The following is a 20384-nucleotide window of genomic DNA, read 5'->3' as shown; positions in this document are numbered from 1 at the left end:
GTTATGGTGACCATAATGTTTCCTGCTGAAGTTTATGGTTAGTGCATTTTTGTTTTTGTAAGGTAATTTTATGTTTATGTTATTATGGTTAATATAAAACTTTCAGTTTTAAAGAATAAAAATAAAAATATGAAGCAACACTCAAAACTTACCACAGGAAGGGCTAATTCACCACTAAGTGTCTGGCAATATTGAGCTATTAATTGATGTTCATCTTCACTCCTAGACAAAAAATAATTTTTTATATATACTTCATAATAGTAATAGAAAAAAAATGCAGGGTTTATTTAATTTAAGATTATAACAAAAATATATATTGGATTGTAATACAATTCTGATCACATTATTATAGATAGATATTTAAATAATTTTATGGTTACCAGCTAATTAAAACAAAGACCATTAAAAATATAAAAATGCAAGGATATGTGAAGTATTGATGTTCTTTATGTTTACATAATAGTTTGAGTACTTTTTGCTTAAATGTATTAAAATTATTTTTAAAAGTTAAAAAGCTATTTGTAAAATAAAAATTAAACTTAGAGATGCAAAGATAAACAAAGACTGCATGTTGTAAACAATTTGAAGAGTTGATCATTATGGCAGCCAAAGATGTGATATTGTCAATAATAAGTATATAGTCAAAAATATTAATAAGTAGGTTCATCTTTAGAATTAGAAGTTTGGTTGCTAATTTCTTAAAAATAATACTAATATTTCTGAACTTTTATTATAACTTATTTATATTTTATTATTATTTTGATTTTTACTCTTAATTATAATATTCTATCAAGAATGAGTTGTCACTTTAAATTTATTCTTTCTTGTTTTTCGTTCTTTTATTCTATTTTGCATTTGCTTTGATCTTAAGTGTGGAACTTATACATTGCAATTACTGTACATCAATCCATCATTAAATGTTTCTTATTTTAAGCATTGTATCTCTCTTTTCTTGGATTAAGCTTAACAACAAATGCAGTAATAAGGAATCTTCAATGTGTAACAAAAATGACAAATGTACTGATAATTAATTTCATGTATCATTTCACCTACATTTATCATCAAGGAACAAATTCTGATTTATGAAAAAAATCATTCTTTTCTGTTAATGGGATGCCAGTTGTAAGTTTAATCTGATGTGCAATACTGTCATCCACATCACTCTGCTAAGACTTTTACATTTAACTATTTAGCCCATGAAACTGTGCCAGCTTCAAGTAACTCACTTGACTGTTCATGGATACTTGATGTTATATAGTTTTAGGGGTGTGGGGGCTCACCCCCACTCGGGCATTCAGGTGTGAGTGATAGCGAGCAACGAAGCGCATGACTACATCAAAGCAAGTAGAATAGGCAGTATATTGATAAATGTTAAAAATTGACCTTTGGAGGTGAATACCTTGCAAAGGGTCAGCAATTCTAGGGATGGTGTGAAACCCCTCAGTCATAGCTTGAATCTTACTCATTGCAGTATGTATTGGCTGGCATCCCGTTAACAGAAAAGAATAAAAAAAAATCTACTTATATAAACATTCTATTCTGCAAAACATTTACAGATGTCATTATTATTTAAAACATTGTTTTATGACATTTCCAAATTTACTGTATATGTCTTGAGACAAACTATCTACTCAGCATGATAAATAAAATGATACACTATCTAAATTTACATTAAGCTGTTTCTCAACATATTATATTGCAAAATAAGAGATAATTCAACATTAGATTTATGGATATAGGTTTTTAAAACTCAAAAGATTACTTTTCTGATTTTTATGATATATTGTTCAAGCAGTTGTACACATCTAGTTCACTTTATATTTAAAAAAAATTTATTTAGTTTTAAATAATAAATGATATATATTGATCTGTTATCATGCTTGTTTTGATATATACAAATAATAACAAAATAAAATACAATACAAAATGTTCAGTTCAAAATTTAATGATTATAGTGGAACCTCACTTAATGAGCACCTTGCATAACAAACAAAACAAATTGTAAAAAATCTGACTCACTTAATGAGCGATGTTTTGCACAACAAGTGACAAGGAGATGGGAAATCCTGGATTTTGTGCATGCTCCATCAGTCTGTGTTTAGCACTCGTTTCGCTAGCATCTTAGTGTTGTCATGATCACATATTTTTTCAAACTTGTGTTCACATATAATACATATAATACGTATAAACATTGACAATCATAGCCCATTATATAATAAACACGCCATCTCGTAAATTTAATGACCGATTTCAAATTAAATTTTAGAAATGTCTAAATAAAAAAATTAATTAATTTTTAATATTTAATTATAGCCTTGATATGCCAAATTCTTGGGCTATGTAATTTGGGGTCTTCATCAGACATATTATCTGTGATGTTTTTTGTTTTCTGCAAATTGAATTCTTATTCCAGGTTGGTTCATTCAGTGCTAGAAGAAAAGATGATGATTTATGCTTCTTAACAATGTATATTGTGTAATTTTCTTTGAATAAACGTTATATATAAAATATTTGAATATTTTTTTGGCGTGGAACACATTATCTTATTTTACATTAATTTTTATGGAAAAAACTGTTTTGCTTAATGAGTGTTTCACATTACAAGTAAGATTCTGGAAAGAATTATGCTCGTAAAGTGAGGTTCCTCTGTACTTAGTTTTCTTTATAATTTATAGTATGTTCTGAATATATGAATAAATTATTGCACTTTTTAGACCTGAAAAATTTTTCTTTTATATTGATTTGTATTTGAAGATCTAGTAATAAGTAGTATATTTAGATTTCTATTTAAACTGAATATAAAAAAAACTTACGAATCAGGAGTAGAATTGCTTCTTGTCCTTAATTCTACTTCTGCTAATCTAAAAGGAATAATTTTATTATATTATTGAAATTACATTACTAATTGTAAACTAATTTTAATTAATGTAGCAATTTTCCAAAAATATAGAAAAATAATTATTTATTAAATAAAGATGATAAAAAATTGAAAACTGTAAAACTGTGTAGAAAATGATCCAAACTGATGCAATGACATGATTGCTGCATGCATTAAAAAATTTACTTGTTCTTATCATGAGAATTTTTAACTTAATAAACTTATTAATTACATTTAATTATTTCAATAATCTTTTAATTTGAATGAAATTTTTATAAGGACAGAACTTCTTGATTCATCAAAAAGGGTATATTATAGGTAATCAATCAAACTGTTTCTTCACTTCAATAAAAAAAGACCTCATTGAAATAACACTCTTTTAACTTTATTTACATGGACACAACTTTAGGTTAGGCTATCAGTAATAGGAAAATTGTACATATATTTTGTTTCATTATTTTATTTTTGGAAATGTTTTGAGAAATTAATTTATTGTTTGTAATAGTTTGGAGTTTAAAAAGTTGTGAAAGCATGTTTGATAATAACAACCATAAGAGAAAAAGAGATTTTGCATGTGTAGTTGAGTGTGGAACTTAGACGATAAGCTCAATTGACAAATTGTCATACCATAAGTATAAATTAAATCAAATGTAATTAAATCAAGTATAAATTAAATCAAATCAATACATATGGATTTAACTTAAAATTTAAGTTAAATAAAGACTAGCAAAATTTATGCAAACCTGTTAAGGAAAAGTGTTAACTTTTTTGTCATTATGTGCATATGCAAATAATAAACTAATTACTGTTTACTTGGTTAGCCATTTTATGTTTCATGATGGTTGTTTTAAAATTTATTAGGTAATTACTTTTACAAAATTAATATATTATAGTTTATTTCACTATCCATATTATTATAACCAACAGGTTATAAAAATATAGATTGTATTATTATAGCAATTTTCCAAACTTACTCTTCAAACTCACTATAAAAAGTAACCAAATACTATTTTCACTATAACCTTCTGGTTATAGTGAAAATATTGTGCATATAGTATTTTAATTGATGGGATCATAAAGAAAATTTGTTTATGTGTACTTTGTAATCCATTACCAATGCTTCTTAAGTAGTTAGATGCAATCATTTTAACTAATTTCCATCATAATCAGTTAAAACTGTACTTTGTTATCAAATTTGTTAGTGTCTTCTTTGATTTAATAGTCTGTTAATCACTTGGATAATAAAGAAAACATGTCAACATTTACTTTATCCAATTTGTAGATTTTATTAAGTTTTCATCTGCTATTTGTTCCACTTATTTGAGTTTTTAAAATATTAATCAATAGGATCCTGAAAGAAATTTGATGTTTATTTTGTTATTCATTTTGTTGCAATTTTTATTTATTTAACTTTTGTGTTTTAATTGTTATATGTTTAAAGAACTTTCCCAAGAAACCAAGTCCTCCTTTTTAACTTAATCCCCAAAAGGAAATGCTTTTCCCAAGTGTCATTACTAAAGTAAACTGTTTAAAATTTCTTAGCTCTTGTAAACAAAGGCAAGAAAAGTATACTTGCATATGCAACATTCATACTCATATTACATGGTGCACTTGTCCTATTGCTAATAGACCACCAGGTAAACAAGCACTGAAATATTCATTCAAATTGTTTATTAGAAGGAAGAAACTTAATGTGTCCTTATTTCTTTTATTTAGAACTTTAGAAATTTTTTTCATTTTTATTCTAGAAAAACCATTTTAAGAGTTTTAATTAAATGATAAAGCTGAATTCATTGTCAGGCTATAGCTAGTCTGACAATGAATTTGACCTGATAATAAAATTATAAATATAATTTGAGCTTGATTTTTTAAAAATATTTTAATACATTTTACAGAAATTAATCTACTGTTAAATATAATTTTAAAATTTCAAAACTTAGACATTAGGAAAGTCTATATTGAGCTTTTGAAAATCAATGGTACTGTTAGACTTCTCTATCGCTATGACTATTGGTCTGGTCTGCAATTTTATTCAGCATTCAATTCATAAAAGCTGTTACAAAATAGTCACTGATGATAAAGAAAATCCAAATATTGTCAGTCTTATGTGTGTCCATATTAATGATCCATAGCAATGCCTTTAGAACAAAAGTTAATTTCCAAAATTATTTTTTCTTAACATGCTTGACAAATGAGGTCCATATGGATTGGTCAACAGTATTTACATCAGAATTTTATTCAAAAAAGATAAAATCTAACTTGGAAATTTTATTGTGATATGCATTATAATACAGTCAGGTCAAAGATTAAGTTCTGCAAGATACAGTGGTAGATGTAATATAGTGTTGATTGCTGCTTTAGCCATGCCATTGACAATAACTGTTCAGTTTTTCTATTTTCACTATATCCAACAGTTTGTTTCAATTGTTCTGGCTGCCATTGATATTCTTTTCTAAGTTAACAATCATAAAATTTTGACTTTTTTCCATGAATTTGTGGATGGATTCTCATAGCAAATGCAGTGATACCTTGCATAATAATAATAATAATAATAATATCAAAACCAACATGGAGTGTATTACATATTTTGAACTATTCTTTGAAGCAAGAACAGTTCATTTCCTGATGATAAGCATGACTAATATTTGATGCAAAAAGTAGAACTCCATTCACAAATCCAATTTTTGCCTGCATGGACACAGATTATGAGTTGTCAACTGAATTAGAAAACTTTTTAATTAAAGAAATGTATCTTGATAAGATTTCATGGTACTGCCTTTCTAAAATGTAGAAACCATATGACCAGCATTAATGAATGTTTTATTCAGATAATATTCTTTTCTTGACAATATTGATAGATTGTTCTCAAGTAACAATGTTTCTGTGCAGTTAAAATGATTCTTGTAACTTTGAATTCCAATTTAATTAAAGAAGGTTCATTTCTAAAGAAGGATTGATGAATTGTACTTCTAATGGCTGTGCGGACAAAACCACTCACATTTCATATCTTCTCTTTTCTTTGTGCAAAATCTCATTTTAACTCATGCATCTACCTTTCCAATTACCAATCTTTCTTCACAGTAAAAATGATTGAAACTGATCAAAAGTGAAGTTTGCTGTGCTGCCTTTTCAACTGACAAAACTGTTCAGTTTATAAGAACAAAATTCATCTTTTTCTTGATTTAATTAAGTAATTATTTAATAAACATTGACTTGTATATATCATTGTCTAAATTTAATCATTACAAATATGAAATAAAGCCCCATTATTCTTTTTATCATTACCGAAATTAGAAAAGACTATACTAAACTGAAGATTAATAGACAACTGAACATAAGCAAATGCTAATAGGTATATTCTCATTTTATTATCTAGTTTGCTAACTTTGTAAAATTATGAAATCTGTTTCAACTGTTATATTAAATTAAATAGAGATTTATTTCTAAAAGAGTGTAATTTATGCTTGTATTCTTCATCTGATATGTATATCTATTGATACCAATAATAATAAACTGTGTGCTGATTCTGATTCTAGATAAATAAACATAGTTCTACAACACACAAATTATACATTAAATCATATTAAATATTCACTTACTGTGATAAATTTGCACTTTACCTGTTAGCATAAAGTTCTAATCTGGAATGCATTTCTTGTGAAGATAAGGTATGTTGAGGTGATGGAGCAGGGCTTTCCAAATCATCACCTTCTAATACAGTTTGAACAGGAAGATATCCTAACCTAGGATGCTTCTTAAAATACCTCTTTGATTTAAATTTATTGCGTACAATACGAGTAAAATCTCTTACATCTTCTCCAGAGGTAGTCTAGAACGAAAGTTCAATTAGTATTTTAAAATAAATTTTAATTTAATTAAATATAAATTAAAATTTTTTGATCTTTATATAGAATTTATTTTATTTTAAAAGTAAATTAATTTTTAATTACAGAATATTATATTAATAACAAATTTCAAAATAAAAATTTAACACACTTTCTAAATTTAATAACTACTTAAAAAATTAAAAGCAATTTTCTCTTTTACTAATTGAACATTGTTAATACAGTCAAACCTGTTTTTATGCGGTCTTTTTATGTGCGATTTTTATTTGTGCGATTTTTTAATGCAAATTTTTAATTTGTGCGTTTTTTTTTGTGAGATTTTTTATTTGTGCGGTATAGTTGGCGACCAGTCTCGTGCGATTCGTCATGTCTCACATTGACTTATTATAGCTAAATAAACTTATTATAGCATAAATGCACTTATTATAGTAATATTATTGCATGAATATGCGAAAAATGAAATAATTTACTTTTTAAGTCAACAAAACACCACCTGGACAAAAATATGTAAAACAGACGATAGACCAGACGATGCAGTCAAGTGCTGACATCTGTTGTCAATAAATTCTATTTCGTACGGTTTTGAGTTATTTTCTATGTGAGACTTTTTTATGCGGTTCCTGTTGACCGCATAAAAAAAATATTTTTTTAAATGTGTTGCGAAAACTATTATTTACAGCCATTCGTGAAGTTTCGTGAGATTTTTTTTATGCGTTTTTTTTAATGCAGTCCCTATCCACTGCATAAAAACAGGTTTGACTGTATTTAATAAATAATTTTTTAAGTTAATCAACTAATCAACAATTTAATTTGCATTTTACTTTTATTTTTCTTTCACCATCGGATGATATTGAAGCATACAGGGTAGCAAGTCCAACAAGTCCATTACGGACCAGAAAAGCCATACTCTACCAGTAATTTTATCAAACCAAATTAATCAAGATTCTTTTTGTTGGTTTTTACAACAATAACAAATTACTATTTCCCACAAAAAATATATTTATTATTGCATTCTATCATATTTTGGGTCAACTTTCATATAAATAGCACACAGAGATATTAGACACAAGAACACATGATGTTGACTACTGGTTAATGATAAATACAGTCAACTTGCCTTAAAGCGAACATGAATAAAGTGATTTATTCTTAAGCTTTTGTGTCATTATACAATTTTATTATTTAAATGTCTACTAGGACAGATCGTATCCAACCTCCAATTGTAAAGCAATTCAAACATCTGGTTTTAGTGGACCATTCTACCATATTCAGAAAATAGGGTTAAAGTTCAAGGACACTCACCCCTTTAAATGAATGGGTTCCATGCAAACATGTGCTAGTTTGCATATTGGAGAGTGCATACATTGATGTCAAATTAGACTACTTGTGCCAAATTTGACTTTTTTTTTTTTACTCTTTTGGCACCAAAAATATTTTCTTCTTTTTAAAACGATCTTCAACAGAAAAAATAACGAATTTCTTTTAGCTTTGTTTTATTTAACCACTCTGATATGCTACACACTTAAACAGCAAATATAGCCTCCTCCTCATTTTGTTTGATCTGAAAAATCATTTAGAATTTGTTTTTGTTAATAAATTTAATCTTGCTAAACTTTAAAATATAATACTGTATTTTGAATTAATTTACTAGAGATTTTGATCATATGCTAAGCATTAACTACCTAAATTATACAAACTTTCAATAAAACAAACTAACTACTGTTTCTCTAGCAATTTGTATTAATGCAAGTTGACTGTAGTAACTATTTGCACTAGTGGAATATTTTGAGTTTATAGAGCATTGGGGCCAACTCCTTAGGACAACTTACTCTTTATGTGGGAGTGTGCATATCACTACAAAGTAAATCTCTTTTAACAACCTTTTGCATTTTATTTTTTATTTCATGTTTATAAATATATATTTTAAATCATTTATTTATGTACTGTTTTCGTTCATTTCAATGCAGATTTTTATTTATTGTGTGTTTTGTTTCAATTTTAAATGCCTCTTAAAAATTTTGTCAGTGTGGCATTCTTCATAATTTTGCTGATTATTGTAAACCTGTATAAATAAACTATACAAAAATAGATGTGTTTATTGTTTTATTATTTAGGTTAATACAAAATCAGAATTTTAATTTAAATAACTTTTATCTGGTCCCACAAGCTGCCACTGTATAAATATACTGCATTTCTTGATTGCCAAGTAATAATTTTTTTCCAGAGTTGAAAATTAACATTAAAACTCTCAAATAAAAAATTTATTAATGATAAATACAAGATATGAATTATAAGGGTGTGTTCACAAATTTCTAAGAAATTAAATAAACCAAAACTTATTAAGATACAATGATTATTTTTAAAATGTCAAATAAATTTATGAGCTTCAATATGTTTTCTGCAATGATTTTTCCAACAAATTCTATTAACTCAAATCACTATTGTTCAAGTCTCCCCAAAGCTGAGGGGAAAATCAGAGGAATAGGATGAATGTAAAAGAATAGCAGTTCCAATTTTAAAATAAAAATTATTCAAGTCAATAGAACTCATTCAAAATGCACTAAATAAAATATTACATTCTCTGAAATAAGAAGATTTTTTTAAATGTTTTTGAATTGGGTAATTGTTAGAGAAAGCATATTGGAGCTCATGGTGATTATATTCTAATATGTTAAATTTCTTTATTTTAAAAAATATTAAAGTTTTCTGACCCATTTCTAGAAATTTTAGAATACACCTAAAATTATCAAAAGAAAAAAAAATCTATTCTATATATATATAAAATACTTAGAAAAACATTTGTGACAATTTTAAGCTGTTGTGAAAAAACAGAAACAGTTCCGGAAATCTATGAATCGTCATAGAATAGCCTTTATCGATAATAAGGAGTTGAAGCTTTAGGATGAGCAAACAAAGCACATGGAAGAAAAATCCATGTGCTTTGCAAAACCCTTCTAGTAAATAAATAAATTTATACACTTTGTGTCTTAAAGATTATACTATATCAAATTTTGTGATACATTAATACATCATACCAATAAATACAGATGTACAAAAATTATGCATTTAGATAATAATTACTGGCTTTTATAAATATATTTTCTATTGATTATTTGAATCTTCTATTATATAAATTGAGAAGAAAAGTAATATTATTTGTATTATTATATTTTTCTATTATATTTTTAAAACTCTACTTACAGCTGTGCAATATTCTTGCATGGGATGTGTTAATTTATGGCTTTTGGCTTTTCTTCCTGAGAAAAAGCAATTTTGACAAAGATCGAAATTGAAGCATTTTAAGCACCGGTACCTGGTAATTTAATAATAATGTTTGAGCAATTATTTTTTAATCTAAAATAGAAATTTTCATATAAAATTTAAATATTATTTTAGTTAACATTTATATTTAAAATAAATACAGTAGACTCTGCTTATTGTAATCAGTTATTGTTATAAATCATTTAATGGTCCAAACAGATAATTGCTTAGAGTTAAATTTGAACTGAAGGGGGAAATGACTCAAGCCCACAGTTGTCAATGTTGCTATTGTCAGCAGCTTTATTCAAGTATGCAATGTTGTGTGGTAAGAAAATGGTCTTTGATACTTTTCTTGATCTGTTCTTGCAAATCACACTTAAAGCTTGTCTTTCACAAGTACAGAATAATTATTGTGCTTTGATTGTTGTTCTGTGTCAAAACATCTATAATATTACAGCATTCCATAAGATGTTCACTATTATTTTTCCTGCAGATAGCAATGTATTGAATTTCCTGTATGTCTTTGTATCTCTTGCTTTCAGGATGAAATAAGCAACACATGTCTTATCACTAGAGCTAGGACTTCTAGACACATATATATAATTTTAAACTTTATAAGTTATAATTTTTAAACTTTATAACTTCTATAAATTTTTTATACACAATAAGTAAGTTATAAAGTTTAAAAATTATATATACAGTAGAGACTCGTTAATCGGAACCCCGGTAATTGGAATCGCCAGTAATCAGAACGATTTTCAGTCGGACTGTGTCATGCTGAATCGAACGTTTTTGATACTAAATTTACTTCTAAAGTATAATTTTCATGTTTTTATATTCTTCAATATATTTATTTTGTTTGCACAAAATACAGAAATAATTTTTAACGATACGATAGCCTCGATTATTATTATAAAAATTTTTGTTAGGCTTAAAATCAATGAAAATTCAACACGAAGCAACACGCAACAGAGAAAAATTTGAACATCGGACAGGTTAATATATTTATTCGTACATAATCGGTAATCGGAACAAATCAGTAATCTGAACAACCCCAGTCCCCAATTGATTCCGATTTTCGGTTCTCTACTGTAATTTTAAACTTTATAACTTCTATAAATTTTTTATACACAATAAGTAACTATTTATTGATGATAGTGTTACAGAAGAGAAACTACACTAAAATGGCATTAAAATCACATATTTTAATAAAAATTGCAATAATGATGACTGTAAGTCATTGAAAGTACTTGAAATTTTCATTAAAATATGTGATCTTGATGCCATTTTAGTGTGGTTTCTCTTCTGTAACATTCCTGGCATGAAGTATAAATTATTTTTATCACTTAGTAAATGATATTGTTAATATCAATAAGCAGAGTTACTTATTCTATATAGTTTTTTTGATGTTGAATGTCATACAAGTTATAAATTTTTATATGATTTTTGTGTCTAGATGTCCTAGCCTTACTAGTATCACCAAGTATTATCTGTTCAAAGCACTGCAACTTTCCCACAATCAACATGCATAGCCATCAGGACAAAATTCAGTGATTTGAGTTAAAGTCACTTTTTTCACTCTTCACCCATTTCAGACTTACTCTTCAGAGAAGTATCTGAAAATGTTTCTGAATAATTATTTCAGCACTATCAACACTGATGTTGAAGGTAATTTCACGTGCCTTCATTCTTCTACTTTCCAGAATAATCTGCTCAACATGGCTAATAATGTCTTTTGTCACATCAGTTGACTGAATATATCTATAAGGTTCATTTGACACTTGATTAAAACAACCTTCACTAAACTTGTTGCATTAATCACAACTTCTTAACAACATTTGTTCCCTATATTGTGCCCACAAACTGCAATAAACTTCAGCTAGTTTCATATTAATTTATGGTGCTTTTGCAAATGTGAAACAGAAGTGTATCTTCCAACATGGTTGAGTAGTCCTGCATCTGGTGAAAGAACAATGCAATTTCTCTCAAACTCATATGATTTAGTTTTTCTGGAGGAGGAATCAATGATTGACAGCTTGATCTGCTGGAGGTATCACAGAAGGCAGACCTCAAAGAAACCTACCAACTCTACTAAGGATTTGTCAAAAGAGCTAGTCACAAAAAAGCCAAAGAAAAAGCTGAGGTCATAGAGGAAGAAGAATAAGGTCAAGTATCCTCAATCAGAACATATGCTTGATCAATGGGCATTAAATATTGATCTAACACATTTTGATATAGGTACTTGTATTGTCTATGGATTTCATAAATAAAAATATATACTTCATGCCAATAATTATATACAAAATAAATAATTCTGTCTTTTGACATTAAAATTCTTTAATTATATTAAAAATATCATTAAAATATTAATTTCATTATTGTTCATAATGCTAACAAAAAATTTGCAAGTACTTTGGACATTGCATTGATGTCTTATTCAGGAAATATAAAATATTTTAAAAAGTTTAGAATACTCATTTGCCCAATATCAACATCTTCCATTTATATTTATGTTTGAATTTTAATATATGCAAATTTAAATGTGTGTTCTGTTTTTTGGTCAAACAAGTATTCTAATGACATCTTTTTTAAAAATATTCTATATTGCCTGAAAAAGACATCAATGTGATGTGAAAGTACTTGCAAATTTTTTGTTATTGTTAAAGTGTTAATTCTGTTTTGTCAAAGTGCTATTTTTAATATCATTAAAGAATTTTAATGCCAAAAGACAGTACATTTATTTTATATACACTTGTAGTCTTTAAATAAATTTGATTGTATAGACTTTTAGTCATAAGAAGTGCTTTCTATGAACTTGCAGTTTAGAGGGAAATTCATGAAAAGTTTGATGTCTGATGACGTTCATCAGTTTATTTACCCTCACTAGAAATTTGTTAATATGTTGCTATCTGATTTATTCAGGGCTGTCAAAGAGGGGGCTAGAGCTTTTTCCGTGGGCCTAGAGCAGCAGTTCCCAACCTTTTTTGACCAGGGACCACTTTGATTTCATTGTTGTTAGCAGGGACCACAAGGTTTAAGAAAAATGAACTGTGTCAATCTAAAAATAAACTTTAATCAAAACTTTTAACATAATTAATCGTTAAACTCAAGAGTAACATGCTTTAACAGTACTATTATAATAGAAAACATAACATTTTTAGTAAAAATTAAATTCAGTTTGTATCAATGTGGGAATAATAATTTAAAATGAATAAAATATGGTCTGCGAAAGATTTAAAACTTTTATCTCTTGCAGACCACTGGTTAGGAACTGCTGCTGGAACTAGAGAAAACGTGGGCTCCTACTCCTATAACATTAATTTTATTTTTACAAACAGAATGTTCCTTTATTAATACAAAGCAGTCTTAAGAATTTTATTTTCTACGTATTTCATTTGTTAAAAATAAAATGACTAAAGAAGCCTGCTAAAAGGCAAAATGGGCCCAGTCTACCTCAAGTCCCATATAACCTCCTGATGGCCCTGGAATCACAATGTATGTGCCAAAGAGAAGCATTCATTTTTAACAGAGAGGAAAAAATAGTGTCTATACATAACAGTAAGTTTATATCATGATTGGACATCTGTGACACAGAGAGACAAGTTAATTCAAAATGTGCAGATCAACTTGAAATTTCTTGTATTGTCATTATCTTTGGGTAAATAGGCATTTTAAGCTCTCATTTTGCAACTGTTGCATGTTATCATTTTAATTGTTACTTGCTTGCAGGCATTTCTTACTTTAATCATATGCTAACTGTTCTTAATGGCATAGCAGACAAACAATATTGGACAAATTGACATTTTATTTCAATTAATTATTAATTAAGTTACTTCATTTAATGTCAGAAACAAGTAAAATGTATAAGATTAATGAAAATTTAACATGTCCTTTAATCCCTTATGTTATCAGTTGGTTATTTTTTGGGCAACTTCCAAAGTGATTACAATAAGTGGATTGTACTGTAGCAATATTTTTAAAATTAAAGACAAGCATATATAATAAAAAAAAAACCAAGAAAAATTTGTAAATATAATCTAATTTTTTTTTTATTTAATGTAAATTTATTTTTGATTTAAATTTTAACTTTCACATAATTATTTAAGTTTAAAAAAATCTCAAAATTATTTAGTAAATTGAAAAACTTTCTTCAGGAATTATAAATTAAAATAAAATTTAATGAACAAGTTAAATTAAATTGTCAAGTTTTATTATTTAACAGCCTCAGAATTAATATTTAGAACATCAAATCAGTTTAAAATTAAAATTAAGGAACAAGTTTTGTTTTTAAAATGAATCAATGTTTCAATGTTAATCATGAAGTACTAAAACCTAAAACTTTAAAATCAAACTAAACAAAATATTTTTGTTAAATTTGATTTTAATGTGTAATGCCCGAGGACAGTTAATTGAAACGTTACATATATGAAATAAAATAATCTAAAATATTACAATAAATGACTAATTTCAATCAAATAACAAATTTATTTAATAGACTTTATTTGAATTATATTCAGTATAATGTTTGTTTTTTATATATTATCCTACCATTAATATCTAGATAATTTCTTCAATATTTCATTATATGAGAACAATATTTTTGTTATATCAAATACAATTATATCATGGCCATAGGCATTCAAGGAGTTATATAATAGTATGACGACCCATGAATTGGTACCTTGATCAAAAGAATTAATTGATTAATTTTCAATACAGAATAATAACATACTGCCACTAAATTAACTAATTATATCAAATATATCCCAAGATCAATAATTAATGAAATAATGTTGAAGCTTAATGACTAAAGGTTCCTACAAAAGTCTGTAATAAATGCTATTTGCAGTATATATAAGATTTCAGGGCAACAACAAGGAAAAATGCCAACAATAATACAGAATACAAGGACATAAGAGCAGGTTTATCACAGATGTCATCCACTCATCAACAAATCATTAACCATTCTCAAACAGTATCACAAATATTATGATAATTTATTATTGATGTAATAAATCTTTAAAAAATACTAACAGCTAGAGGAAGCTCCTGGGATAACACATATTATTGTACACAACTGTTTATAATTTAAATTATATCAATATATGAGGGCTGTTTCTTTTTCAACCTCTGATGGTTCATAAAACAAAGACAAATGTAAATAACAAAATGAATTTATTGCCAAAAGTTAGGTACAAACATGGTTACTTTTTGACATAATCACCGTGAAGATTGAGGCATTTGTCTGTCTGTCGACAAGCTTAGAAATCCCCTTTTCATAGAATGTTGCCGCCAATGACTTTAGATAGGCCCTAACATTATTTTGAAGATCGTCATTAGTCTTGAACCTCTGCCCTCCTAGCCACTTTTCCTGTTCAGGAAAGAGGTGGAAGTCACTCTGCACTAATTCAGGTCTATACACTGGATGTTTAAAAGTGGTGAAGACTTCCATCCATCATAAAACTTTTTAATGTGTGAAAACTTCCACTGCTTTCCTGAACTGAAAATGTGGCTAGCAAGGCAGAGGTTTGAGACTAATGACGATCTTCAAAACAATGTTGTTAAGGCCATCTCAATTCACTGGTGGCAAATTCTATGACAATGGGAGGGATGGAGAAGGTCATCCACAGATATGACAAATTCCTCAATCTTCATGGTAATTATGTTGAAAAGTAACCATGCCTGTACCTAACTTTTGGTAATAAGTTTATTTTGTTATTTACACTTGTCTTTGTTTTATGGACCATTGGAGGTTGAAAAAGAAACAGCCTCCATATTTTTAACTTTGTAACAAAGTATAGCAGAAAAATTTTAGTTGTTTTACAGTATGATACAAATCAAAGAAATTTGAGAACTATTGCTTTAACCAATGACATCATCATATAGCCAGTGAAAAGCATTGTTCCTGGTCCACACATTAATGGAAAGTTGCACTTTGAAAATCATGAATTATCACCTATAAATATGTCAAAATGTTTTTATGGTATTAAACTACTGATGGAAATCAAAAGGTGTGTTTCCTTATCTAATTATCACTCCATTTCCCATTTTAACAGTTATGTATAGAAGAGATAGATGTCTGTAGGAATGTATTGTTCCAACAATAAAGTTTAACAAAGGCAACTTCATGGTGCTAAGCTTTATTTTATGGTTTGGTCTTAGCTTGTTGATGCTAATGCAATGAAAGTATACCAGGTGTATAAGCTTAAATCTGCTGTTTTTTAGTCAGAAAAAAACACGTTTTTTTCATAGCAAGCAATAACAAATTTATTCAAAGTACTTTCCCTGACTAGCGACACATTTTTTCCATCTCTCGGGCAATGTGTGGATACCATGCCAAAAAAATTCTTTTTCTTACGAGGCAAACCACTCATCAAGCCATTTCTGGACATTTTCGTAAGAATCGAAGTGGCGCTCAGCAAGCGCATGGCCCATCGACGAAAATAAGTGATAGTCAGAAGGGGCCAGGTCTGGTGAATAAGCGAGATGGGGTAGCACCTCCCAGTCGAGTGTCTCCAAGTAGTTTCGGACCAATGTTGACGAGTGCAATGGTGCATTGTTGTGGAGGAAAATCAGCTTGTTGTGTCTTTGCTGATAATCTGGCCTTTTTTCACGCAGAGCATGGTTCAATTTGATCAGTTGTTGGTAGTAGCGGTGGGCATTGACAGTTTCACCAGGTTTCAACAGCTCATAGTAGACGATACCCTGCTGATCCCACCAAATGCACAGCATTGTCTTCCATCCAAAGCGATTTGGTCTTGGGAAAATGTTGTTGGTTTGCCTGGATCAACCCATGATTTCTTGCGTTTAGGATTCTCGAAATATATCCATTTTTTGTCACCAGTTAGAATCCGATAAAGAAACGACTTTCTTTTTTGTCTGGCGAGTAAGATTTCGCATGTGTTTTGGCGTCGCTCCATCTGCCTATCGTTCAATTTGTGCGGCACCCATTTTCCGATCTTTTGAATCTTTCCCATGGCATGTAGACGCATGGAAATGGCTGGTTGAGTAACAGCCAGTTGCTTGGCAAGCATTTTTTGTGATTGGGTATCGTCCTCGTCCAAAAGAGCCTGCAATTGATGGTCTTCAACCTTCCTGGCCGATTTTCACGCTTCTTGTTGCTCAGGTCAAAATTGCCGTCTTTGAACTGATGAAACCAATCTCTGCATGTGGTTTCCGATAAAGCACTGTCGCCATAGGCCTCCACAAGCATTCGATGAGCTTCGGCAGCCGATTTCTTCAAATTGAAGCAGAAAAGCAGAGCTTCCCGCATATGCTGTTTTTCTGGCACAAAACTAGGCATGATTACCAAAGGAAAAATGTATGATGTTGTATGAAATCGCTGATGATGTGCACTGATTAATGTTGACAAATGTCAAAATCATCGAAAAAAAAATATGGCATCTCCATGGATGCTGGATTTATCCAGCATCCATGGAGATGCCAAATTATCAAACAGCGGATTTAAGCTTATACACCTGGTAGATGTAACTATATATAGATGTCAGAATATTTTCTTGTTGGAACCTATGTATATTTTATATTGGTTGTGTTGTTATGACTAGTTTGAGAATGCAAACATCCGAAGACAGAATAAGGTTCTAGTGATTAAAATCTAAATCTTAACCCATTAATTCTTTAATTTGAATTGTTGAATCCCATGAGAGAAAGAAAAATATAAATGTGTAGATATATACTTATAAATGGGCCATTCATTTAAAGCAGCATTTCTCAAAGTGGGCGATAATGCCCCCTTGTGGGCGGTGAGTAAATCTAGGGGGGCGCTGGAGGCAGGGTACTGAACGGTGACCAAAGGCAAAAGTTGGGGTCACTGACAGCCGTTCCCTTTCCTCTGTTAAACGGATAAGAGGAAACATTGCATTTAATGGTTTCCAGATGTTGAGAACAATGTACGGTAAGGGCACAAAGTGTGAGATTCTTTCTCACACAAGAGAAAATGAGTTAGGGGGCGTTGGGTATAACTTTACGGACAAAGGGAGTGGTGGATCGAAAAAGTTTGAGAATCACTGATTTAAAGTATTAAAAGCAAATATCTCCAAAACTATTTAACATAACTAAAAGTTCTTTTCTTATAAATTTTTTCCTAAATGAAAAACTTTTTTGATTATGTTTGTTATATATCCTCAGATATATTAACTTGCATACACAACACAAAACTGATGTCAAACATTCAAATAAAACTAGAATCCTTTTAATGGCATTTCAGAATTTGTTATTTTTTTAATAAAAAAAAAAAAAATGATTGGAGATCAGAAAGTATCTAAATATTAATGCTAGGATGGTATATTGAAAGACTTATTTAATATATTTTGATACCTAAATCCTATAATTGGATACTGTTTACAAATGTTGCATTTTGCTTGATGCTTTGCAGTTTCTGCTGCAGCTAATCGATGTAAAACTGGTAACCAAACAAGTGACTGAGGTTCTTGCTGTAACCAAGTTAAAAAATGAGCAGCCTGGATTTCTTTTTTGTTTCCAGCCTAGAAGCACATTAAAATCATATAAATGAAGTAATAGTAGATAATAAACAAATATTTTAGTTACTACTTTACTATATATAATAACTTTTGTTTTATTAAAATAAATATTATAAGAACATTATTCTGTTTTTCTAATTTATATTTTTAAATTAATTTTTATAAAATAATAAGAAAACTATAATTTGTTAATAATCTAAACAATAAAAAGTTCACATTAAAACATACAAGATATAGAAAAATTAATTTTTTTATTTTTTATAAAACAAAAATAATTGAAAACTACAATAGATTTACTTATAAACAAAAGGAACTTGTTTCTTTTTGTTTATAATTCTGAACATACAGCTTAGTCCAATCGATTTATGAATCCAATATTTCATTAAGTGTACTTCTTCAAACTGTTCAGGCTAAATATATATTAAGTTGATTAATTTTGAAAACCAAATGTTTTGCCAAAGTATATTAAACTATATTCAAACTAAGTTCATACTTAGGTATATTTTATTAATTTTTTTGTCATTTGAGAAAATGTTTAACTATTTTTTTTTTATAATATTTTAATCTTAGAAATATACATTACCTTTTCAAAACAGCTCCTTACACTTGGTTCAATATTACTACCTCCAAATGCAGCAATTTCACCAAGAAGTCTAGGAATCTTAAAGAAATAACAAACTTTTTACTTTTTTAATTCAAGAAAATTGTTTTTTCATTGATAAAATTTACTTACTTGGACACAATCATGGAGTAATAATCCCAATTTTCTTTCATCGGCACCACCATTTGCATCTGCTATTAGTCGAAACAAATCTGGAAAAATTTACAAAACTATTAATAATAATAATCTGTTGTTTATTTTTAATATAACTAAGTTTAATAGTAAAACTTTTCATTATAATCTTATCAGTTGTAATATTGGTTACAAAAAAAAAATGTTATTTATGAAAATTTTACTATTTTTGTTATATAACATCAATATATACCAAACAAAAATATATTTGATAACATCACACAAAAAACAACGGAAAGGCAAACTGTCACACAGTAATAACCAATCCAATCCAACCCATCTTTATTTGTATTAGGCCTATGCCTGTTACAAGGGGAGTTTGTTCGACACACTTCAACTAGCAATTATATAGTTACAAATTTTTAACAAAATTATACAAATTATAAATAGATTTTAACTTAGCCACATGGAAAGAAAAAAATACATTTCTTTTTCCGAGGAGCACTCATTTAAAAAATTTAAATCGAAACTTTGTCTTAGGACTATTGCTTTTCCGCATCCACAGACCAGATGAAATTTAGAGAAATTAGAGAAATTTTCACGACACCTCAGCCATTCACTTTGAAAACAAGATTTATATCTCTATTCTAAATCATTATTACATCATTATTTAGGCAAAGCTGGGCGAAGCACCTCCTAACACCAAAGGGGAGATTAAGTAACTTATAATTATTGATATTTGGGTAGTCCAGTATTATATTATATGAATTCAGCATCTTTCGTAACCAGATATCCTCCGCGTCCAGTACCAATGAATTCTCCATTACGCTTCTAGTAAGCTGTCTACATAATTCTTCACTAATCTCTGAAAGGTGTATAATCGGCCCCATCGAGAATCCAAAATTATTAATTATTCTAGTCAGTTGACTTACCCAGTTCTTTCTCGATTCTGAACGTAATGATTTCTCTTTGAAATCCTAGAACCATTTCTAAACACCATGATAGCCGATTTCTTCGGATTAATATTCAATTTTAATTTATTAAAATATAAAGTTGTTTGCTGAATTTTCCTCCGTAGAGCGGCAGCAGTGGGGGCGATTATCACAATATCGTCTGCATAAACAATGGAGTGAACTATATTAACATCAAATTCCAACCTCTCCTGC

General features: G+C 28.6%; 1 protein-coding gene across 6 annotated transcripts in view; it reads right to left on the bottom strand.

Moving 5' to 3' along the window:
• Positions 1-20384, bottom strand: part of Dys (Dystrophin) — a 514896-nt gene that overhangs the window by 38777 nt on the left and 455735 nt on the right. For all 6 annotated transcript variants that reach the window (XM_067286836.1, XM_067286831.1, XM_067286830.1 and 3 more), the window contains 7 exons: positions 19219-19298; positions 19069-19146; positions 18322-18488; positions 9925-10036; positions 6499-6707; positions 2814-2861; positions 153-222 (listed from right to left, as the gene is read on the bottom strand). In XM_067286836.1, the coding sequence (XP_067142937.1) occupies positions 153-222; positions 2814-2861; positions 6499-6707; positions 9925-10036; positions 18322-18488; positions 19069-19146; positions 19219-19298 (764 nt within the window). The remainder of the gene's footprint in view (positions 1-152; positions 223-2813; positions 2862-6498; positions 6708-9924; positions 10037-18321; positions 18489-19068; positions 19147-19218; positions 19299-20384) is intronic.

The sequence above is a fragment of the Centruroides vittatus genome, unplaced genomic scaffold (assembly GCF_030686945.1).
Source record: "Centruroides vittatus isolate TY-2023 unplaced genomic scaffold, ASM3068694v2 scaffold_386, whole genome shotgun sequence".
In the NCBI taxonomy this organism is placed as follows: Eukaryota; Metazoa; Arthropoda; class Arachnida; order Scorpiones; family Buthidae; genus Centruroides; species Centruroides vittatus.
The sequence above is the reverse complement of the archived record's forward strand: the minus strand, read 5'-3'. Positions and strand labels throughout refer to the sequence as shown.